Source organism: Sapajus apella, unplaced genomic scaffold (assembly GCF_009761245.1).
Source record: "Sapajus apella isolate SASKATOON/1434 unplaced genomic scaffold, GSC_monkey_1.0 scaffold6, whole genome shotgun sequence".
NCBI classification, from domain to species: Eukaryota; Metazoa; Chordata; class Mammalia; order Primates; family Cebidae; genus Sapajus; species Sapajus apella.
In genome coordinates this window covers 7,762,510-7,777,536 of record NW_022436946.1, presented here as the reverse complement: position 1 = coordinate 7,777,536, position 15,027 = coordinate 7,762,510, and the positions used below count along the sequence as shown (strand labels likewise).

General features: G+C 37.1%; 1 protein-coding gene across 10 annotated transcripts in view; it reads left to right on the top strand.

Annotated features, from left to right (window-relative positions):
* The window catches only part of ADGRG6 (adhesion G protein-coupled receptor G6), a 136,886-nt gene that overhangs the window by 102,883 nt on the left and 18,976 nt on the right, over window positions 1-15,027 (top strand). For all 10 annotated transcript variants that reach the window (XM_032274593.1, XM_032274599.1, XM_032274602.1 and 7 more), the window contains 7 exons: window positions 605-724; window positions 2,648-2,693; window positions 4,075-4,181; window positions 7,848-7,975; window positions 8,695-8,963; window positions 10,505-10,601; window positions 11,737-12,020. In XM_032274593.1, coding sequence (XP_032130484.1) covers window positions 605-724; window positions 2,648-2,693; window positions 4,075-4,181; window positions 7,848-7,975; window positions 8,695-8,963; window positions 10,505-10,601; window positions 11,737-12,020 — 1,051 coding nt within the window. The remainder of the gene's footprint in view (window positions 1-604; window positions 725-2,647; window positions 2,694-4,074; window positions 4,182-7,847; window positions 7,976-8,694; window positions 8,964-10,504; window positions 10,602-11,736; window positions 12,021-15,027) is intronic.

The following is a 15,027-nucleotide window of genomic DNA, read 5'->3' as shown; positions in this document are numbered from 1 at the left end:
CCAAACCATTTTATCTAACAGATTTGATTTTCTGATAACCTTATTAATTAAGTGAAATCTGCTTATGCTGGCAAGTATTTAATCAGAGAAGAAGATAGAAGTCCTGGATGGGACTTGAATTCAGCATTACTTTTAGGCATAAATTAGTAAACATGTTAGGCTGTTGGCATGGATGTGAAAGATGAATTGCTTTTTATTTTTCACATCATATTCATACTTCTCTGAAGGAAAACAACTTCATCTATTTTCTAGAGTAGGGAAATGATCTCATTGTTTCACAGCTTTTTATGAGTTTATATTATTTATGAGTCTGCATTGTTTCAGATGTTAATTGGCTGACATCAGTCACCACAATCAAGAATGCAGTTTTATGAACATAATCTTACAATATTGGCTCCCAGTGTTCCCTCAATGTATTTATTATAATAAGGGAAATAACAAAGCTCCTTCAGGAAAGCCAGCAACTTGATGTGATAAACAGGATGTTCAAGACCTGAAGATCTTAAGTGTAAAAATTGCTGACAGTTTGCTTATTTTGGAGCACCAAAGTAAAATAAAAGTGTGTACTTCTGACTGAGACACATGATTTTTTTTCCTTTCAAAGGATGTTGGACCCCAAAGAAAACCCTTAGTGAGTTATGTGATGGCGTGCAGTATTGGAAACATTACTATCCAGAATCTGAAGGATCCTGTTAAAATAAAAATCAAACATACGAGTACTCAGGTAAGAAAATGCTTCCAGTAGCGTTTGGACAGCAGTAGACTATTTCAGAAACGAGTGGGGGCTTTTTTTCCTGCATATTAAAAAGTAACTGACCCTTTTTTGTGGGGTAGCGCCCAGTTTTCCATAAAGAGAGAACCTAGTCAGGTAGTGCTTTAAAGTCACAGTAAATTGAAGCAGCTGGAGACGTTAGTCTTATCTAGGACTCAATAATCAGAAAGAGAAGGGAAGTGAAGAAAAGGGCTTCTGTTTTTAAGATACAATATATATTGCTTGAAATAAGTTAAATGCAGATGTAGTTGCACAATTCTGCCAATAGAGGTTTTGGTTGTTTCTTTCTATTTCTGTGTATATTTGCAAAGATAACTGTAACTGGGAAAGCCAAGGAAAAACAGGGGAGGGTGGACTTATTTTTTGAGAGTTAGCAGTTATTTAGTATTTGCAAAAGTTGCTTTTCTTGTTGCTTCATTACCCTTGTCATCTGTTTGATAAAATTAGATGGGAATTCTTACTGTCCCAGATGGCCCAAGAACAGGTTTTTCTCACTTTTCTAGAGGGCCTTCATCATGATTCTGGCATTTGTTAGACAGGCAGGAAGGCAGGCAGGAAATGAGTGGGCTGAGGATTGAAAACCAAGTCACCTAAGATCTAGCCTCCTTTGTCACGAACCATCTTAGACTTCCTTGTTTAACACTTTGGCCTCCTTTGTTTCAGCCCCTTAATTCATAAGGGAAGATATTTTTTTAATTGTGAAACATACATGATACAAAATGTATCATCTTAATCATTTTAAAGTGTACAGTTCAATAGCATTAAGTGTCTTCACCTTGTTATGCAGCCATCACCACCATCTGTCTATCCAGCTGAAACTCTCCTCCCATTAAATACCCTTGCCCTGTTCTCTCCTTTTGATAGCACCTGGCAACCACAATTCTTTTTGTTTGTTTGTTTGTTTGTTTGTTTGTTTGTTTGTTTGTTTTGAGACATTTCGCTCTTGTTACCCAGGCTGGAGTGCAGTGGCGCTGTCTCGGCTCACCGCAACCTCCGCCTCGTGGGCTCAGGCAATTCTCTTGCCTCAACCTCCTGAGTAGCTGGGATTACAGGCACGTGCCACCATGCCCAGCTAATGTTTTGTATTTTTAGTAGAGCCGGGGTTTCACCATGTTGACCAGGATGGTCTCGATCTCTTGACCTCGTGTTCCACCCGCCTCGGCCTCCCAAAGTGCTGGGATTACAGGCTTGAGCCACCACGCCCAGCGGCAACCACCATTCTATTTTATATCTCTTAATTTCACTACTCTAAGTACCTCATACGAATGGAAACATACAGTATTTGTCCTTTGTGACTGGCTTATTTCACAGCACAGTGTCTTCAAGATTCTTTCATGCTGTAGCATCTGTCAGAATTGCCTTCCTTTTTAAGGCTGGGCAGTATTTCATTGTATATATATACCAGATTTTGTTTATTTCTCCGTCAATAAATGCTTGGGTTGCTTCTACTTTTTGGCTCTTGTGAATAATGCTGCTGTGGACATCAGTCTACATCAAGTCCTTGTTTTCAATTTGTTTATGTAAATACCCAGACATAAAGAAGAATTTTGAAGATGGTGTAGAATTGTAGTTTCAAGAGCTTTGCTAAATGCTAAAAATGAGAGTAGAATCAGTATATTTAATGATGGGACATTTGTAGTAACCTACAGATAAATGGGTACATAGTATGATTCCTCATGAGGTTAGAGTAGATTTTCTCTTGAAGTCTCTGTGGGAGAGAAGATCCCCCTGAATTACCTGACATTTTTGGGGTTATATTGGCATGTTAACGCTAATCTATTTCTCTGTGAAACTCTTTGTGTTTTTATTCTTTTGCCATATTTAAATCATGACATTTAAACACAATTTCACATGTTTATTCTTATGTTAATATAGGAAGTGCATCATCCCATCTGTGCCTTCTGGGATCTGAACAAAAACAGTAAGTTTTAAAATATTGGTTGTCTTAATATAGATAACAACTGAATTTTAAACATTGTTAGACACCCCCGTTTCCTTTAATTCCACCCCAAACCAGAGTGAGTCACAATGTAAGTGTAAATGGTAAATGAGCTGCAAAGTTAGTTTAGGTAGCTTGGAAAGTCATTTCTAATTTCTGTAACTTTTCAGTCACTGCAAGAAGAAATAGGCAGACTTCACTATGTTTTCTTTCATTTTTTTTTTCAGTTGAACAACCTCTTTGACATCAGTTACTTGTAAAATACAGCATACATTTTTATTGCTACTTTTGATGAAAGTAGACGTGCACTTAATCTCATTCTTCTAACACATATTTGAAGAGATTACTTGATCTAAGGCAGACAATTTAAAATCCAGCTTCCAGACCTCCAGTTATGAGGGAGGTGAGAAGCTGACTGAAGGAATGTAAGTATAGGAATGATTATAATGGACATATATTACTTGAAAGAGAAGAACAGCCTTCTGAATTAGATTTGACAGTCAAGAAAGGAAGGCAAAGTTAAGGAATGAGTCAATCAGTAGGCATAAGGTGTTGAAATCTCTTTGAAAGGAAGTGCAAATAAAGATGCTTCTCTGTCTATCCCTGGTGAGGATTACTGTGGCCAGATTCATTCTGATATCAATGCCCGTTGCTTTGTTGATGAAAACAGCCTGAAAAGGGCAAAAACTTCTTTTTTTGATAGTCCTTGTCACAGCAAGACGGGTGTTTTTTGTGGAGGGGTTTAGTTGCATAATTTGGAGAAGATCGTTACTCATTTACGTAGTTAAAAGTATTACTTTGTATCTTAAACTATTATTTAAATAAATGGATTCAATATTTTGACAATATGTGTTGCTTATACTCCATTTTATACCATAAAAGTCAGATAAGGTATGTCCAAGCCATTCACAATAAGCTATCCCATTCATGACTGCTGAATGACATTCTAAGAAAGGAAATGTTCTTTGTTCTTATGTCTTCACAAAAATGTAAATTAACCCTCAGAAAAAGATTGTTGGCCCCCGAGAGTTCATTATTGTGTACTGTATTTGAAAAGGAATATTCTTTTTATAGAAGTTCATTTAAAAATATGTTAAAAATTCACTTGGATCAAACATTTGTGGACCTCCTGAGTTTGAACCCACTGATTAGATCACTTGTAACTGTCTACCCAAACTAACATTTGATGATTCCAGAAATCCAAATTATTCTAAGCATTGAAAGCTTTCATAATGGTATCCGTTTTAGATATAAACTCTGTATGGCAGAAGAGACTGAGGCAAATTTCTCTATAGAAGTTCTCATCCATTGTAGAGAAGACACTACCTGCTGTTTTCACACTGTTTGTTGATTCCTTCAACAGAAAGTTTTGGAGGATGGAACACATCAGGATGTGTTGCACAGAGAGATTCAGATGCAAATGAGACGGTCTGCCTGTGTAACCACTTCACACACTTTGGAGTTCTGATGGTAAGGGGGGAATTTCTAACCTCGTTTGGACATGCTATAACTTTGGATGGCATATTCCTTTTTTGTGAGTCCACCTTTTTAGATTATTTATTTTGGGAATTATTTCCTGATAGTTTTCATCTGTATCATGAATCTTAATAAAGAATCTAATTAGCAAAGATCACATCTTAAAAATATGTAAAAGTAATTACAGAAAAGAACTGTCTCCCTTTTTTTTTTTTCCTGTAGCATTAACAATGATGATAAATAATCCCAGAAACAAGAAAATCCCCATGAAATTCTTGAATTAAGAGAGCAACAGCATCAAGGAGATAAACAGGGAGACAAGTGCGGAGAGGGAGAGAAAGTTAAGAAAGTGTTGGGTGTTACTAACATGGAAGGGAATTGTGGAGAGTGGAATCAAAAAGAATTTTTCCTTATGTTGTCATTCACTCAATATATTTCGACATTATTTTGTACCTCGTTCTGCACCAAGTGACCTCCCTCCTAGAGACTGCAGTTTGTTAGACAGACTAGTGACTAGGGTCAGAAGGAGGCTTCAGATCTGTAATAGATGAGGGTATGATGTTTCTGTCACCTTTGGACCTCTACATATCATCATTCTTTCCTTCCTTCTCCCATACCCCTGTTTTATTTATCTTATTAGCCAGCTTGCCACACAATTTAAAACAAAAACTAGATTGCATCATTGCGTGTTTTTTTAATCCCACCAAATTTTAAGACCACCACACATCCAACGACTTGTTGGAATTCATCCATAGATTTATACCTTTAGCTTTTATCCGCTGCTCCCTTTATGAAAACCATACAGAATGTTGTCCAGAAAACTGGACAACAGAAAACTGTTTGCAAAATCACAAGTATACCAGATAGAAGCTAAAGGTATAAACCCAGGTTTTAGCATAGACTTTGTTTCTGTATGGTTTTCATAAAGGGAGCACATTTGTTTTTTTAATAGGAGATAGGAGTAATGTGAGCTGAGGCAATAAAGCTTTCAAATTAGAATTACAGATGTCAGGTTTTGTTTATCCCTGCCTTTAAATCTTGCACCCTTCTTCCTGTGGGGACTGGGAGGAAGCCACAAGGATCTGTGGGATGTAGTATTTGGCTCGTGAATCTACTCAGCCTATGTAAATGGTCATTGTCATATGGCAACCCTGCAAGTTGTAATTTTCCTGACAATCAAGTACATAAATGCTCCCAGGGATAAGAACAAGTCATTTAAAAAGGTGATGAATCATAGAAGACACCGTTTTAACTATCTAAAATATGAATATTTTGTCTTTGCTGCCAGAGCATGAAAATGAGCAATTCACTATTGCATATTTTCCTTAAGTAATTATGCAAGAAAATTCAGTTACCTTCCATGTTCTCTTTTCTGCAGAAGTGATAGCAGGCATTCTTTCAGAGAACACTTATTTTTCATGGTTACTCATTCAGATATGTAAAATTTAGCTTAATTCATTAAAATATTTCAACTATGTGCATGTTGTAAGTCTAATATTAAATAAGTAGATAACAGTAACAAAATGTACTCTTCAGAGATGATTTGTATGCAGCCAGAGTTTGCTTGCCCCCACTTCACATGGCCAATTCCCTCGTATATTGTCTAAATTTTACGAGTTTTTAATTGTGTATTCTTTTTTCTGCTGCCATCTGATTGAATGGTTAATTTTATGAATATATATGTGAAAATAAGCATCTTTCATGCTATCTTTCCATTTTCCACCTTGCCTGTTTTTGTTATATTAAAAATTGCTGGTAGAAAATCTTCCTAGAACTTACCTTTTTTGGTGATTTTCTCTTATGTTTTTAGCTTTTCCAGACCACCAAGACTTTGTTAAGAGTTTTTCTTGACTCAGAAACTCTTTATTCTTTTGTATAAAATATTTCCAGAGTCTGCATGTACCATGACACATTCACCAATTCACCATATGAAAAGCAAAAAAATGCACCTCATACCTATAATTATATCTTCTCATCTGCAAATGGCTTAAGAATTTAATGTCTTCTGCTACATTTCTTTGTACTAAAACTGGTTTTCATATTTTTAAGATTAGTACATTTTCATATTGGCTATATCGTAATATAAATGTTTTCATATTTTCCTTCTCTAAAAGAGCAAAACAACATGCAATTGTGTGTGAACCTGTATCAGTAAACAGCCCTATTTAGTTTCTATTTGAAAATCTGGGTTTAATTGTGATATGCAAGTCAACTGCCTTGCCTAGATAGCAACCATAGGTTTTTCAAGAGGTTGTGACACATCACTTGGCAATCTTTCAAGACCATGATTCATCTCTCTGGGCTAATAAAATCCTGTAGTAACCAAAATATTGGTTGAGGTAGCCTATCTGTGAGTCAGGTGGCACTGACTCAAATCCCATTCCATGTGCCCTGGGAGCCCCGTGTTCTCCCAGTGTTTTGAGAGATTCCTGGGATAAGAAGGTAGGGGAATCTCCCTCAGACCCTGAGCCTCTGCCTCTGCCTCTGCCGAATTCCATCCCTTTGTGTATTTCTTGATGTCGCAGAGATACTGTGTCTGTTCTATACTGCATCAGTAAAACCTGAAACTAACCCACAGTTCCTTGTTACTTACACAAACACTCTCTCTTTCTCTCTCTCTCTGTCTCTCAAGCCCTGTGTGTGAGTAGCAGATTTTATTGGCATTTTAGTGAAAATTAAAGAAAATTTAGAAGGAAATATAGAAGAAAAATCATAAATATTTTCTCCAAAATTTAAAACCTAAAAGTTTACACTAGATGTTCAATACGTCTCTTCTCTGAGAACACTCAATTTTTGAACATCTGCATAATGAATGTAGCTTTCTCCTCCAACCAGGATTGAGGGATTGGTCTTACTTCAAGATTTATTCCTATACCAATCCCCCATTTAAGGAGAAAAAGATTTTCCTACCAGGTCCAAACTTTGTAAGTCTCCATTAGCACATTGAAATTAATACTTTATGTTAATTCACTGGAAAGTATTTAGTTCTTTCCACTCCACAACAGCGCTGAACAATTTAAATTGTATCCTTTCATTACTATAGGAATAAAAAAAAGATAACCCCCAAAACTCTTAGTGGCATCTCATTTATGAAAATAAAGACTGCCCCACCTCATACATATGAAGCATTGCAATGACCAGGGTTAGGAATCTGAATCTCAGCACCACCCTTGGAACCTGACAGTGACAGCACCAGCACCAGCCTCTGGCTGAGCCCCTCGCTACCTGGCAAGGAACCTAAAGGCTTGAGGGTTTGGCCATATAGACTACCGTGGTCTCCATTTGAACTGGTGGGTGCCCCCAGCCCTGTAAATGTTAGGAATGGGCCTGATGGTTTATTACGCAAAGTAACCACTTCCTCTCCAATTTCTTTTGGGGGTCCTGGTGGTTTTGATCTTCAGGTTATACCGGTGTGCAAAGAGCTTTGGAAAGAAGGTAAAAAAATAATATGTGTAATCACTTCCGGAAGTAATGTTGCATTTTTTTCTTTTATTTATTGATCAAAAATAATACAATAAATAAAAATTTTAATATTGATTTACACTGTTGATTTTAGCCCCCGAGAGTGAACCGCTTTAATGTTAACAGTGAACTTTCTAGGGAAACAACCATTCTCATGAGAAGAGAGATTCTTACAGCTGCTTGTCATGTTTTATGTAGGACCTTTCAAGAAGTTCCTCACAGTTAGATGCAAGAAACACTAAAGTCCTCACTTTGATCACCTATATTGGGTGTGGAATATCTGCAATATTTTCAGCAGTAACTCTCCTGACATATGTTGCTTTTGAGTAAGTATTTTTTAATCTGCCAAATCCATTGCTAACTATTCCAAATGTGAATAAGAAAATTGCCTCAGCTTTGAAAAACATTTATACACTTTGTGAATCATGTAGGGTGGTTCAATGTTAATGTTCATGTTTGTCATAAAATATATTATGGAACATGATTTTCCAGCTATAGAATTTTAATGTATAATTACTGTATTTCTGTTTATAAAATGCATTCAGAAGTGTTAGAAATGATTAACACTTAAGTAAAAATTATGTGAGGTGCTTTCTGTATTGTAAAACATGAAAACATTTGTTTTATAATCTTGTAAAATTAGTCCAGAAACAGAATTTCTGAAGGTCCTTAACTCATTAAGAATCAAGAAAGTTCAAATAATTTAGGGAAATTATTTTTTAATAAAAATGCCATTCTTATAACTTTAGAATTTTCCCAGGATTAAAAAAAATTCTGTTGAAACCCAACTGGGAATTGTATAAACAATTGGAAACAATTTTGAAGTAAAATTAATATTTTAAAAGTTTTTATAACTTGCTAAATACTCATAAGTGTCCTTAGTCCCCTGCCCCCTAACACCCCGCCTTTAGCAGAACCACATCAGAAAGCCGGTGCTATCTATCTTATTGCAGGGTTGTATAAGATATGAGTTTATACAGCCCTGTGCTTAAAAGATTGATATACAGTATTAGTTCTCCCATAGATTTCTTTTTTCATTTTTTAGGAAATTGCGAAGAGATTACCCCTCCAAAATCTTGATGAACCTGAGCACAGCCCTGCTGTTCCTGAATCTCCTCTTCCTCCTAGATGGCTGGATCACCTCCTTCAATGTGGATGGACTTTGCATTGCTATTGCAGCCCTGCTGCATTTCTTTCTTCTGGCAACATTTACCTGGATGGGGCTGGAAGCAATTCACATGTACATTGCTCTAGTTAAAGTATTTAACACTTACATTCGCCGATACATTCTAAAATTCTGCATCATTGGCTGGGGTAAGCCTCCTAAAATTTTTTTGGTTTTGTTTTTCCATCATGAAAATTGCCAGATTCTTATAAGAAAAATTCTTATTTAAAAAAAAGATAGTACTGTTAAGAGTAACCTCAAAGTTGTGAATGACGTGAATTAGATATATATAGCCTAAGGAAGGGACATCTTCACAACTATATTTTTTGAAACTCTTCAACAGCACTCACTACATACACGAGTAAAGGAAAAGCCCTCACTCCTGAGTCACCACAAACTTATTTCCTGAGCCCAGAGAGCCCAGAGCCAGCCCACCCAAGTCTGAAGAGGCAGCTGGCAGGCAGTGGTGCTTTTCCGTGATGCTTTAAAATACAAAGGCCAGCTCAGACGGCTAGTTACACTCATCCGCAGACATATGCCTATGTCTTAGAAACCAGAGAAAGAATGTTATTTTTGTGTGTGCAACCAGAATACTTACAGAATTCCTGCCTTGAACTTTTTATAATAACATGAGTTCTCAGTCAGACATGGGTGTTTGTATTAGCCTGTTTGAGATTTGCTATTGTGCTCCTTTGTTTTTGCAGGTTTAATATTGAGCCAAGCATTTTAGAGCTTTCTCACAGATCTGTTTCAGATGGAAATATAAAAGTGAGAGACGGCCGGGCGTGGCGGCTCAAGCCTGTAATCCCAGCACTTTGGGAGGCCGAGGCGGGTGGATCATGAGGTCAAGAGATCGAGACCATCCTGGTCAACATGGTGAAACCCCGTCTCTACTAAAAATACAAAAAATTAGCTGGGCATGGTGGCACGTGCCTGTAATCCCAGCTAGTCAGGAGGCTGAGGCAGGAGAATTGCCTGAACCCAGGAGGCAGAGGTTGCGGTGAGCCGAGATCGCGCCATTGCACTCCAGCCTGGGCAACAAGAGCGAAACTCTGCCTGAAAAAAAAAAAAAAAAAAAAAAAGTGAGAGACATTTTCAGGACTTTCAGCACCACCTTAGGAGGCAATAAGTGCACTCTTCAGGGACCTAGGTTACCTGTCATAACATTTCCCCACTGAGATATTCTTGGAAATACTTTATTCAGTCTCTGGGGAGTGAAGCCAGTGAAGGCAACAAAGGCTTTATAGCCCCCTTGCTTTTCCTCCACTTTTTCTAGAGTTTTCTTTATATAGAAGGAGGCAAAATAGACTGTAATGACTTGTCTGCCTAAACTCTGGCAGTGTAATAAGGCTTAATTATTGAAACCACATTCACTAGTGCTAGATTTGATACAAATCAGGTTCTAGTTTTCTAGTGAGTCCCACTATGCAAACAGAATTTTATTTAAATATCTGTCCTTTAAGAGTAGGTTTGGATTGTTGCCAGTTAGAGCTGAACATTGAACCCCAAGGAGGGGATTTTGTTGTTGTTAACCAAGTTGCCATTTCTAAGAAGTTTGAATCTGGGATATGAAACGTTGGCTTGCTTGCATTTCTCTTGTTTTCATCTCTTTTCTTTAGTTGTCATTATCAGTCTTATGAAGCAGTTTCAGATGCTTCAAAAGAGTTTGTGTCGTGGTGTTTTATAACAGGTTTGCCTGCCTTAGTGGTGTCAATTATTCTAGCGAGCAGAAACAAAAATCAAGTCTATGGAAAAGAAAGTTACGGAAAAGAAAAAGGTGATGAATTGTAAGTAATAAAAAATATTTCTGATGGGTAGATATCCTTTGTTTCCTAACGTTTAGCATTAGCTAATTTCCATGCCAGTAACAAGGCTTTCATTTTAAAACATTGGTGTTTATTCACATGATAGCCGAAGCCTCTGCTATACCACAGATTAATTCAGTTGAATGCCCTGAAATATTTGAGACTCTTTTTCCTATTAACATTGTACTCTGTTATATGGAGGAATTGAGAAAATGCCTACAACACTGTTTTTTAGCCTCAGAAGACCCATTCTATTTCAGGAGATTTCATAACACTCTCACCTCCTCAAACCTACCCACATCTTCAAGAGAGTTAAATAGCAGTATCAGACAGTGAACAATTCAATGCCAATGGGAGTGTTATGTAGAAATTTAGAGAATGGAGAAATCAGCAAGTTCTTAAACAATTTTGAAAGTTCTCTTCAGACTATGAGATCGTTGAGATTAAGGTTTTTTATATTGTTCAGTTGGACAGTTAGTGCTCTCATGTTTTATCAATCCCACCATGAGTAGTCAATAAATAAATGTTGATTTAAAAAATTACTGAATGAATAAAGAGCATATTTCTGAAATGGGACTAATGATGCCACGTATCTATGCGCATTTCATGGATGGTTAACATTTACATTGGCTGGGAGCGGTGACTGATGCCTGTAATCCCGGCACTTTGGGAGGCCAAGGAGGGTGGATCACCTGAGGTCAGAGTTTGAGACCAGCTTCTGACCTCAGGTGATCCACCCACCCTGGCCTCCCAAAGTGCTGGGAGTTTTTAAAATTCCCATTCTTAGTGTACAGGCACCCAAGAGAAAAGGAGGTTAGACATGGCTTAGAGTGAGTCAACCAAGCATGTTTTCATATCAACTTAGAATTCAGGAAGCCACCTTGTTGTCTTTGTAATGTTGGCTTACCTAGATATTAAGATGGTGGCCATCCAAAAACAAATGAACACAAAACCTATGAAGAGTTAAGAAGAAACCGAGGTCCAAGGAAGTAAAATGACTTTCTAAAGGCATTTGAGAGGAAAATCTGCAGTAGTCCAAACTAAGCAGAGAAAAGTCTTAGGTAAATAGGACATGGCAATAAATCTCTTTTTTTCTCTCTCATTTCTTCTTTTTAAGCTGTTGGATTCGGGATCCAGTCATATTTTATGTGACCTGTGCTGGGTATTTTGGAATCATGTTTTTTCTGAACATTGCCATGTTCATCGTAGTAATGGTACAGATCTGTGGGAGGAATGGCAAGAGAAGCAACCAGACCCTGAGAGAAGAAGTGTTAAGAAACCTGCGCAGTGTGGTTAGCTTGACGTTTCTGTTGGGAATGACATGGGGTTTTGCATTCTTTGCCTGGGGACCCTTAAACATCCCCTTCCTCTACCTCTTTTCCATCTTCAATTCATTACAAGGTAAGAAAAATTGTACGTGAACAGTCTCTGATTTCTAATTTTGTCGTATTTGTAAGCAGCTTCACTTTTGGACAGATGCCATGTTAAGTTTATATGTCACTATTCCAAATGCTGAACATAGTTCGAGGTGCAGTGTGATCACTTGTTAAAAAGGGCTTGAATAGATAAATGAGGTAGAATGTCAGTTTTGGCTTTTTATCAGTGATATATCCCAAGCACTTTAGAACACTGTACCTGACAGATAGTAGGTACTCCATAAATGCATATTATTGCATGAATGAAATGGAGCAAGGGAGGTATCTAACTGAGAACCGAACAGGGAGTTTAAAGGGATGCACAGGCACCTTATCTTCTTCACAGCTTTGCTGAATGTTGGCATTCTTCACAGATCCTTGTCCCCTGTAGATTTACCATTGATGGCCAGAAGAACTTTTAGAGTCTATGTAAGAACAAGCAGTTCACCTTGATTCTTTGGCTCCTTTGATTTCAGAGTAAATACCAACACTCTAGCTCAGAAACTTTTATCTTTTTATGAGATAAGTTGAACTTTTCACAGTTAGCTCAACAGTTCAACAAACATTTGTCAATGGCCTGCTTTGTATAAAAATACCAGGCTTCCTTCAAAGAACTTGCAGTCATACTTCTTATTCTATAATATATACCTTAGTGTACTCTGTAATGAATTTAACTTTTAAGCTCAAGTGAATATAAATTGTCTTTTTAGATAATTACATGACATTCTTTAAGATCTTGAATATACCCTGTGGTGTTGATGAAACTCCTTAATGTGCAGAAGCCCCATGGGGCCAACACTCCAGTAGAAATTAGAAGGCTTGGAATGTTTTTGAGTAGAGCAGTGCAAATGGCTTAACTGAAGCTATTGGTCTTGCAGTTGTAGATATCTGGGGAGGAAATTGCTGAATATATCTGAGCTGGGGTAGAAAGCAGTTTCATATTACTCACCAAATGAGGTACCAAGGTGGGCACTCTCTGCAGGTGTATTTTAAGAACGTCTGTACTTATCTGCAGAGGAGAGTTGTTTACTGCTTATCCTCCACGCTCTTCCACTGGCTTGTGAAGTGAAAAAAAAATTGTTACATGATAGGTGCTTAATGATTGGTAGATTAATGAATTGTTAGATGGAGAAAGGGGCTTTGGGGATGGCCTAATCCAATCTGAGATGCCTCTGGCATAAATATGTATTAAACAGTTCAGCAAATTTCATTCAGGTTCATTGTCTCGTAACAAAGGAAATATGCAGGCTCGTTATTTATTTAGTCAGTAAAATAATAAGCCTCAAGTGTATCTCCAAAAATTGGAAAATGAGTAGGTAGCATATAAATATATCTTTATTGGGATCTAGCTCTATAAAGTGAGTATTTCTCTATTTAATCTCTTCTATAATATACAACATAAAAGTGCCTAAATAAATATTGACAAAAGTATCCATTAACATTAGAAATTCCATGGTTTTATATTTCAGGATTGTACATAAAAGGCACATTGATCTGCCAGCCCAACCTTGGTTTTGCTTTTAGAATTTCCTGGCAGTTTCAATAACCTTCAACAGCTACAGTTGTCTGTTCAGCTCTGTTTCCATTAATGAGAATTGGGATGTTTTATTTTTCCCAGCATGGGTCCTCTGTCAGGAGGGAAAAATGTTGTAAACCATCATCAACTCAGTGTTCTTCATAAATCACTGGCTTTTAAGACTGATTTTAAATAATGTAAATTCAGAACAGATTTCAACACGTTTAATTATATTAAACACCTCCCAAAAAGAAAATTTAAATTAAAAGGCATTGATAACACAGCGCATGAATCTCTACCAACAATTGCTTATTGCCCAGGCTTGTGCCAAAACCTCTTAGGATGCTATGGAAATTCACTTAATGGTTTTTATTGGTGACTCATTTTGGAATCTTCCAAGAGAGGCTTTGTTGTCAGAAGTATATGCTTTATTAAAAGAAGCATGTAGAATTTAGACAACTTAAAGAAATGATTCAGTGAATGCAAAAGGAGCTCAGATAGTATGGAGGCAAATTACATTATATCTAATTTTTTCTCTTTTTGGTATTGGTCATTCCACCAAAAATCTTGGTGTGGTCCCTCTGCCTCATAGAACTTATATTCTAGTAGGGGAGGTAGGCTAATTAAACATATTGCTATATAAAAATTACCTTGTGATGTTGAGAACGTGTTACCAAAAGCATGATTTCTAAGCTGAAATCCGAAGGATCAATAGGAATTGACTAGTTGAAAGATGGGAGTAAGAGTAGGAAGAAGAATATTTGAGATAGTGGGCATTTCACATGCAAAAAATTTGCTGTAGTTGGTAATTAAAGTGTATGTTCAAGGTGTTAAAAGAAAACTCATATATCCTGAGAACAGTGAAAGGGCAGGATAGTGACAAAGCAGAGAGGCACATCAGAGAGGCAAGGACTAGACCAGAAGGCTCTGTATTTGATCTTTATAAACACAATAGGAAGTCTTGGAAAGGTGGAGTGACATGTGGAGTGACATGATTGGATGTGCACTTTGTAAAGCTGGACATAAGGTACTGAATGGATTAGAGTTGCCCAGTAGTGTCTGTAGGAAGAGCAGGTAGGAGACTCTCACGTGGTTGGGGAAAAGGTGGTCTAGTATTTTAGACTGTGGTGGGGATGGAAGAGCTAGAGAAATATGCACAGAGCCAAAGGAAATTTAGGAAGCCTACTGCTACAAAATACTCATCATTGATTTGCTCATTAAAGTAAACTCTTATTTTTCTAGAATGATTAGAGTAAGGAGTCTTGTTGTTAATACAATATTATAGTTAATGGATGCCTATCATTGTAACATTTAATAATGGCTAAAGCTTTAGAATGCAAAGCAAAATTCTGAAAGCTAAAACTATGTTAAACACACTTTAGTCCCTCTTAGATTTAGCTTGCAGGGGAGCAACTTAAAATCAGCAGTGTCACTGTGTACTGCTACGGAGGCGGGATGTGTTGGAACAAGTGTTTGA